This window comes from Saccostrea cucullata, unplaced genomic scaffold (genome assembly GCF_032062105.1).
Source record: "Saccostrea cucullata isolate Sc308-1 unplaced genomic scaffold, CSIRO_AGI_Scuc_v1 ctg312, whole genome shotgun sequence".
Classification (NCBI taxonomy): Eukaryota; Metazoa; Mollusca; class Bivalvia; order Ostreida; family Ostreidae; genus Saccostrea; species Saccostrea cuccullata.
The window spans coordinates 443,315-453,230 of record NW_026929887.1 but is presented as its reverse complement, the minus strand read 5'-3'; the positions used below and the strand labels follow the sequence as shown (position 1 = coordinate 453,230).

The 9,916-nt window shown below is 32.8% G+C and overlaps 1 protein-coding gene across 1 annotated transcript; it reads right to left on the bottom strand.

Moving 5' to 3' along the window:
- Nucleotides 1–1,103: 1,103 nt before the first annotated feature.
- LOC134282416 (heat shock 70 kDa protein 12A-like) lies at nt 1,104–7,541 on the bottom strand. Its single transcript, XM_062764816.1, has 5 exons — nt 7,395–7,541; nt 6,873–7,220; nt 6,558–6,779; nt 5,243–5,402; nt 1,104–2,435 (listed from the first exon to the last, which is right to left on the bottom strand). The coding sequence occupies exons 1-5, from the start codon at nt 7,395–7,397 to the stop codon at nt 1,360–1,362; spliced, it is 1,809 nt and encodes a 602-aa protein (XP_062620800.1). The 5' UTR covers nt 7,398–7,541; the 3' UTR covers nt 1,104–1,359.
- Between the last annotated feature and the right edge of the window lie 2,375 nt (nt 7,542–9,916).

Here is a 9,916-nt window from a genome sequence, read left to right as displayed (position 1 = left end):
CCTTTTGTTTTTAATTAATTTTTATCCATCGCCATTTACATAATTTATATACATGTCTTTCTAAACTAAAACCACATTGAGAATCCAGTTCATCTTTTACATCACTTATTGAGATAAAAATAAACAATATTAAAAAACATTTGTTATACTAGTTATTATAAGTATGATCATCATACCCTGTTTATATATATATATATATATATATATATATATATATATATATATATATATATATATATATATATATATATATATATATATATATATAATAACGGTCCAAGTCTGTTGAGCAGGTTGGGATACTGTCTAATTAGAATATAATAATAGCCTGTTTGGGATAAACTGTCTCAACAGGGATATCAATTTACATTTGCTCGAGGAAGGAAGAAAACTGTAGGTAACAGAGCTCTTGCGTTTAGAGTTTTAAAAGTTTAGAGGATAATTCTAATTCATAACCATAAAAAGTATGCATCAAGTTTGAAATAAGCTTTATGTAGTTTGACATGATCTGATACTAAGATTTTACATTTTAATAAGACCTTTGATGTTTGTGGTTGTTAGGATTTTTTTTAAATCTGAAAATTACTCAACACAACATTTGATAACTAGAATAGACAATAGCTTAATTTACATACAAGACATAATCTTATATAGGGGCCAAGTAAAGAATTTATTTTTGTTTACTAGTTCGAAAAGAAATGTGGAGTAAGAATGATTTTTAATGTTGGCGGTTATGTTATGAAAAATATTTTAATACCAGTACTGTTTGTTACAAGAGCTGAATTATCTTTGAGCGTACATTTTGTTTTTAGGGAAGACAAGCTTGATGACTCAAAATCATATTTAAGCTTGGCTTTTCCGAACAAATAAATTTAAAAATATGGATTTCTTATACTATAAAATTTAAGATGATGTAATTAGAAATTTCGATTTGATCAATTCAAATCTGGTTTACATTATATGCCACTATTATCCATTTTTACGAACGTAGACATCCATAACTCATTTGCCTTTCATTGGTATAATAATGTACATGTACTTGAATTGCCTAACACAACGCTCAGAGAGAATAAAAACAATTTTAAACAATCAAACTTCAACAATAAAAATAAACATTTTATTCAACGTCATTTTCATGCAAATACAATCATTATACTCCTTTTGAATAGGACCCCATCCTTCTCAGTATTACTTACCAGAAATGAATAAAACTGTGTACATTCATGAATGCAAAATGATTCATTGTAAATATTATTTTAAAATATTCCTGATCAATTTACATTTAAGATTTGTCTCAGTTTCTCGCTTGTTTTCATTAAATGTTCTTCCACGCCCGCTTGGCAAACGTTGACTGTACATTCACGGATCTGGTATATTTTTTGGATCTAACATATCAAACGAAGTTGACATAATTCTTCCTGAACCTAGCTGATTTGCTGTGAACTGTATTTCTGTTTCACCAAAAATAATTGTTTCCTCTATTTCGGCACAGCTTGTTCCTGGGGGAATAGGGACTTTCAAAATTCCAAGCTGTCGGCAACCTTCTTCGTCCACAAATCTTGGATCTTCATTGTCCGATACAAATATGGCACATTCAAGTTCAGTTTGGTTTGGTTTCAGAGCTTGGAACACTTGGGATTTCCTATGACCTACTTTAATTTGTTCTCCGCGCTTTATTACTGGAAACATGACGTCTTTGCAACGAAAAGAATTATTCACTTTTATTTTCTTCTCCTCTGGATCTTTTCCTGGACAGAATTCCGGCCAGCTTTGAATTCCGTAAGTATAGCGCGAAACTCGTCTAGAAATCACATCTGGTATATGTCCAAAATATACAGCACCTTTTACAACAGCAAGTCCAGCTTCATCTGGAATAATAATTCGTTTTGTATTTTTGTACTTAGATTGGAGGGCTTTTTGAATGATTTTGCACTCGGAAAATCCTCCGACCATGATAATTGTGTTCACATCATCTAGTTTCTTGCTTTTAAAAATTGTATCAATATATTGCATAATACCCTCTGTTGTATCCTTAAACAGATTATTGAAAAATTCTGGTGACAGAATAAGCTTTTTACTGCTTGAATCATATGACACATCAGTTTTGATGGACATTGACTCCAGAAGCTTAGAAATGCCACCTTTTGTCTTTTTCTTAACAAGTCTGTCCAGGGACAGAGGTATAGTCACTCGAACTTTTGTTGTTGTCGCTTCATTCCGTTTCTTAATTTCAAACTGTCGAAAAAAATCTATGTAATCCTCCATGCTTTCCTGTTTAAGTTCTTCACAAATGCCTTTGCCAGCAATTTCCTCAATAAGTGAAATAAATTTTTTGTCTATAGTTGTCCCTCCTAGAGGTCCACCCGTCGCTGGAAGAATTTCCTGTAAGGTGCCATCAGAGGATTTCTGGTGGACTGTTATATCAACAGTGCCTCCTGTGGCCAAAATAAATCAATATTGTTAGAAATAAGTTGGCAAATACTATTCTAGCAACAGGCTCATAGGCCACATCGCTAACCCGAGCACATGCAATAATGTACTATAGCATAAATATATAACTTTGCCATTCTGGAAAGAAGATTTTTTAAAAAAGATCCTATTTTTTACTTTGTAAAATCATATTTGATCTTCCATTTAGGCCCTTCGAATTCCCTTACCCTACATCTTTCCTGGCCCAGTAGTTCTTGGGAAGATTTTTTTTTTTTGATTTTGCTCTATACAAGTGTATTCCTATGTAACACTTTGATCGTTCATTCATTAATAATCCACTGTTGGGTAAATATGATCTATGGGAGGTATTTTATTATAAATTGTCTTATGAACAAGGAATTTATATTCCAAATGCAGTGGCCATGACCAGTTGACCATATGTATAGGGTTGTTTGTGTCTCGGTCACCTGACATAGGACAACAAATATAAAGGTTGACAGGGGAATTATTTACAGTCTCGTTTAAAGTCATCATTTCGTAAGTTCTATGGTCGATGCAATGACCTTGTCAGCAAATACAATTTATCATTGAGTCAAATGCTGACTGACGTTTTTCATACTAATTGTTAGTCCATTATTTATATACTGAATTGACGACGGACTTTTCCGTTATTTCCTGATCATGACAAGGAGCACACGGCGGGTGTGAACAGCAGGGGATGTTCACTCCTCCATGGCATCTGATCCTACCTCTGTTGTTTCGGGGGTCCGTGTTTGCTCTGCTCTTATTTTGTAATGTTTGAGATTGAATACTGTTCGTTATCTCCATATCCTTCTTTTGCAAATGGCCAAGCCCTTGCGATCTTTAAAAGGAGATAATTATATGCATGATTCGGAAATAATGGAATGATTCGAAAAATAAAACAAGAGGCCCATGGGCCTTATAGGTCACCTGAGCATTATGCAACAACTTTCCTGCAGTGATTGAATCTGATCCATGTTTTAAGCCAGATGCTATTATAATAGCATTTACAATTTTGATCATCATAACTATACACTTAGCAGTTGCTTAGTTTGGTTATTTAATACCCATAGGCAGGGTAAGGGAACAAAAAATGCATTTCAACAAATCAGTAATATTCAGCAATAATCAGTAGTGACTCTACCACACATGAACCCTTGAATCTTGCACAATTTTTAAAAAGGCATCCTTGCTTTTCAAAAATATTTGATTAATACCAAGGAGCACATTTCAAACGATTCATTCATTTTCAGTATATAAGTACAGCCCCTCCCCCCCCCCCCTCTATGGTACTACTGGCCCTGGGGCCTTGAAATTCACAATTCTTGAAGATAAGGGCCTTTGCTCATAACTATATAGGCAGTTCGTCTGCTTAATACCCAGCACAAGAAGAAAAATTCAAAGATTTAATGTTTTTTCACTATACATGTGTAATCAATACAGCCCCACCCTAACACCAGAACCCCTGACCCTTGGGCCATAAAATTCATAATTTTGGTAGAGGCACTCTTGCACATCATAACTATGTTCTTAGTTAGTTTATTTAATTAATGCAGTTTAATTAATTAAGTTTATTTATTTACCTAGGAGCAGAGAAGAAGATTTTCAAAGAATTCATGTATTTTCACTATATAATCAATACAGCCCCGCCCTAACACCAGAACCCCTGACCCTGGGGCCATAAAATTCACAATTTTGGTAGAGGCACTCTTGCTCATCATAACTATGTACTTAGTTAGTTTATTTAATACCTACGAGCAGAGAAGAAGATTTTCAAAGAATTCATGTATTTTCACTATATAATCAATAGAGCCCCGCCCTAATACCAGAACCCCTGACCCTTGGGCCATAAAATTCACAATTTTGGTAGAGGTACTCTTGCTCATCATAACTATGTTCGTAGTTAGTTTATTTAAAACATAGGATCAGAGAAGAAGATTTTTCAAAGAATTCATGTCTTTTCACTATATACTCAATAGAGCCCCGCCCTAACACCAGAAACCCTGACCCTGGGGCCATAAAATTCACAATTTTGGTAGAGGCACTCTTGCTCATCATAACTATGTACTTAGTTAGTTTATTTAATACCCAGGAGCAGAGAAGAAGATTTTCAAAGAAATAATGCTTTTTCACTATATACTTATTTAGCCCCGCCCTAGCACAAGAACCCCTGATCGCAGGGCCATGAATTTCACAATTTTAGTAGAGGACTCAATGCTTATTACAATCATGCAAACAGTTTGACTGCTTGATGTCCAGGAGTAAAGAAGAAGATTTTTAAAGATTGCATTAATTTTAGTGGTTTTGGCCCCACCCCCCAGGCCCCAGGGGGGCAGGGATCATGAAATTCACAATTTTTGTTCCCCCTCACCCATAGATGCTTTGTGGCAAATTTGATTGAAATTGGTTCAGTGGTTGCAGAGAAGAAGCTGAAAATGTTCAAAAGTTTACGACCGATTGACGACGAACGACGTACGACGAACGACGACGGACAAAAACAGATAGCAATAGGTCACCTGAGTGACTCAGGTGAACTAAAAAAGGCCGTCCCTGAGGTTTCAAAACTTTGGACCATTATCAGTTACTTGTCGGAAAAGGAAGAACAATTTTTTGATAGATTGTTTATCATAACCTTCGATTGTTTTCTTACTGTTCAAAGTTATAAGTGCCGAAGAATTTAGGTTATGACGAGGATAAACCCCTGAGCTTCAAATATTTTTTCTAAAGAATAAACTTTTTTTAGATTTAAAATTTGTTTTTATATCTATCTTGTATATCTATTTAAACTTACCCCCTAAATCCAAAACCATATACTTCGTGTTTGTTGAAACATCTTTCAGAAATTCATCAGTGCGATCTTTATCGTCTTTCTCAAAATGCAAATACTGACAATATATCGATGCGGCTTCGGGTTCCAGAGCAATTGTCAGTTGATCTGTCGGTATTCCTGCCTAAAGAAACGAACAAATTTTTTTTTTACCTGAAAAGCTGATCTTTTAAAAGTTTATTTTTTTATCTTAATGTAATTTTTTTTAGAATTATGGTGTTGGGGACAGGCTGTGCAATATTTTGCCTAAAATAGTAATACTCTATATGCATGATGGATGAAATTACATATATCTAGTAGTGGGACGAAAATTTTTTTTAATCTGAGAAAAGATAAAGGCATTAATGGTTATCTAACAATAAAGCTCTAAGATAAACGGGATTACTTTAACTACTCAATCGTCAACTTCCCTTACTTATGCAGCTATACATCTTCAACACCTGCATACGGAGTTTATATCTCTTTATTGATTCGATTTGCAAGAGCATACTCTACGTATGTAAATTTTTAAACGAGGAAAATATTTGATGTCGATGAAACAAAAACGTCAGCAGTCTCGTTTAAAGGCATGATTTCGTAAGTTCTATGGTCGATACAAGGACCTTGTCAGAAAACGCAATTTGCAATTGAGTCAAATGCTGACCGACATTTTTCATACCAATTGTTAGTTTGTTACTAGATTTGTCTGTTATTTCCCGATCATGACAAAAAGCACATGGCAGGTTGACCTGTCGGCAGGGGATAATCATTCTTCCATGGCACCTGATCCCCTCTCTGTCGTTTGGAGGTTTGTGTGTGCTCTGCTTCTATTTTGTATTGTTTTATGGACTTATGGGGTTGAATACTATTCGTTATTTCCATATATTTCATAGATTTTGAAAGACCATAATTGATAAAGTTATTTCCAGTTGACTGGCATATTTGATGTGTAAATACTTCATTGTTCAGCCAACTTCAACTTTCTATATTTGCAATCCTGGGTAGGAAGTCCCAACCTTTGTTTTTTGAAGTAATTTAATTTCTTAAAGCCTCAATCATTTAAAAAAAACATTTTATAAAGATTTTCCCGGACATATTTCTGCTACATCCGTTTAAATTTGATAAAACAAAGAAGAAAATCACCAAGTCAACCTCCAATATCAAAATGGTAGCCAACGAGAAGTTACTCTTGCTAAATTCAGACTTATCGAAAACTATCTAGATATTGCCCTTAAATCATAATTAAGCACATCAGACTTTCTTTACATATAATGAATATAATGATGAATTATTTTCATACATTACTTGCTGCCTCTCTCATAAACATTTTGGATGCATCTCCCCATATGGCTGGTACAGTGAGTACAAAATCAACATCCTTCATAAAGACTGAGTTCGCCATTTGAGTGTTAAGGGTTTTCATTAACTCATCCAGTAAGTGCTTGATAGACAGTGTAAACACTGTCATCGCTTCTAACGGCTTCCCTGTCTCATCATTTATTATACTATTTCTGCTCAACCTCTGCAAAGATATAATACAAGGACAAGAAATCGATAGTTACTTTCCAAACCTTGTTTTGTCATCGTAAATAAAAACAATGGAACAACGACTTACATGGTTTTCATGAAGAATCATCTTAAATCGGTGAAAAAAATAATATCGACTACAGTCTGGCTTGCTTTTCTCTTCTTCGTCGTCGTCATCTGAATCCACTTCTGCCAATGCTGCATAGTTTGACTCAGCCTCGTACCCAAACGAATGGAAAGACTTGTCAGGATTCAGTAAAAGGGCAGTTGGAGTTTTGTGGGATTCAAATTTACCAGAGTTCCATTTGTTATAAACTATTACAGCTTGCCATGTTGCTTTTGGGGAAAATGCATATCCAGAATAAGTTGTTCCAAAATCAATGGCAGCTACATAAAGTCTTTTGGTCTTTGATTTGATAGTTGGAGTATTAGAAGCCTAAAATAAAACAGAATAGAAGTGTATTAATAAACATATTGCTTGCTCAAATAATGTATCAAAATGCACAGTTCACTTTATATTTCTAGATCTAATTCATAACTTGTGCAGTAATCAAACCGAAAGTACTCAGATTGTAATTTAGTTAATATTTGACGTTAAAAGGAAACTTACCATGACTTAAAGACATTGTAGAGGTTTTCTTCACTAGGAAATAAATAAGTCTTAGTCTCATACTACTGTCGGAATCCTTGAAATTTTAGATCATGTAATATCAACTAAAATTCAAAAGCCGAGGACGGCTCCATTTTTACCTATCAAAGGTAGATAATCGTACCGGATAAAACTTGAACTACTTTCGGTTTAATTTTTACGTTGGGCTTTTAATCAAAATGTACACGTATCTAGGGATTTCAATGGTTATAGCTTCTTTTTGCGTAGGCATAGGTATATGTGTATTATTTATTTGTATTCAGAATAAGTTTTCAATCATAGAGGAATTGAATAATTATTTTTTTCTTCAATTTTGAAAAATACTATCTTTAAAAAAATACTTTAAAAAGATCAAAGCTACATGCGAAATATTGAAGTAATTAATCCACATTTATATCAGCCGTAATGCAAATTTTCAAGAATACATAACTATATAAATCATTTTTATAACGAGTTATAACAAATGTTCATATAAAATAAATAAATATTAAGATGAAATCAAAATCTTTCGGTTTTAATACATTCCACTGAATTGAAGTATGTTTTCTTGATTCTAAACTTCATTAAATCATACCAGGCAAAGGTACTGTAAATGTTTTCAGGCCATATTAATGTTCAGCGAAGGTCCTCGTCCTTCCTCGTCATCAAAGTAATACATTGTAACGTGCTGTGAAGGAGAGGACATGAAGCATGTTGTGCTTTATATTCAACAGGTAGTCTGCGAATTAGAAAAGTGAATTCTAAAAGAAAACTCTTAACCCCATAAACAAATTATAATCTAAAAAAACATTTAAACTTCTAAAGCATTAAAACCTTTTATGCTAATCTTTTCTACGCTTTCATCAACATTTTCAGACGATATTATTTCAAAAGTGTTTTTTTTTTATATTTCAAAGAAAAGTCCTTTCTAAATTAAATGGAATTTGTATCTTCTAATACTGTATCTTTGGATCATTCAGCTAAATTACATTGTTTACATTCTTTAAACTATGCATGCTTAGTCCTCACACAAGTACCGTGAAGTTGATGTTAAACTGTAATTGAATTCATACATGACAATGCATGCATTTTTTTTTCTGATAATGAAGGATTATCTACGGAAGCGTAAAGGGCTCCATACATGTTGTGATAAAACTTTGTATATAGTCTTTAACTTTGTATATGGTCTTATATTTTATCGTCTTATTAACATATAAAGTGTGGTAACTCCTTATTTGTACACATATCTGAATTGTATTAAGGGGTATTGAAAGTATCGATCCTCTGATAAGAGAGATAATTTTCAGAGTACCAAATTTGAATACTATTCATAGTTTTCTTTATCAGAGTTTCCAAATTGAGACCTCTGAGTAGTCATTCGCTGAAATCTAATTGACGATGGAAACATAACCCATTTCTTTTACCAATTTCATCACTTTTTAAAAAAAATTTATCAAAAAAGCATTTAAATATCCCATTTCAAAAGCCTTATAAATCGAAAAATTGTAGTATCTTTTTAGGACTATTTTAAAAATGTTTAATGCTTCAATTTCTAAATACAGAATTCTTATTAGTATTACATCTTTTAAATAAGGAAATTTTTGGAAGATAAATGTATTTTTTCTTACAATTACGTACAACATAATGAAATTCTGACTTAGGAAGCAACGTTTAATGTTTTCTGAAATGATTTTAATATGTATGATGCTAAGTATTATTTTCAAATACATGTATACCTTATTTTTTATGTTGTGATATTAATAAATCGTTACTCTTTTTGCTCTCTGTGTTAAAATCTCCTTAAACCATGATCTGACATAAAAATCATTTCTGAAAAAAAGAGCAACGCTTCATACTTCAAAATATTTTCCATGTGGCTCTAAAGTTATTGTAAGTTGTTTATGAAAATCAATACTAGAAATTTTAAATTTTCTTAATGAAATCTATAATAGAGGGTCGGGACCCCTTTAGATGTTTTTACATAATTAAAGGCAACTTCTTTTGTGCAATAAATTTTATAGCTTTAAGTTGTATCGACTGAAATATATTGATTTTCAGATATCGATCGAAACAAGGCATTAATCATATCAAAATAGTAGTCGATATAAAAAATATATAATTATATCGATATAAATTTATGATTATTTGCGAGATATAGTCAGAAAGAAAGTGTTTTTCAATTAATTTCGTGGGGGCGGGGATTCTTGTGAATCTTCACTTCACTCGGGATTCCCTGAAAGCTTTAGTATCAAGTATTTGCTATTGTGTACGATTATAGACTGAAACAATTTTTTTAAAAAAATTGAAAAAGGAAAATGAAGAGCATCAACAGTTTGATTGTAAATATTGTCATAGGGGGTTATTGTACACATCACCACTTTTAAAGGGGGATCTGATATACATGTACTAGTATTCTATCATGGTTCACTGCTTAATATATTTTTTGAGTCAGTAGGGGAAATGTAAATTGCTTATGAAGCAAAAATAGATAGTTACAGTATTTT

Bases quoted from the DNA above. Each gene is read 5' to 3' on its own strand.
- LOC134282416 (XM_062764816.1), bottom strand. The intron at 5,403-6,557 runs GTATGAAAATAA...TCGTTTCTTTAG, and splicing joins TGAGAGAGGCAGCAAGTAAT to GCAGGAATACCGACAGATCA. The intron at 2,436-5,242 runs GTAAGTTTAAAT...TTTTGGCCACAG, and splicing joins TATGGTTTTGGATTTAGGGG to GAGGCACTGTTGATATAACA.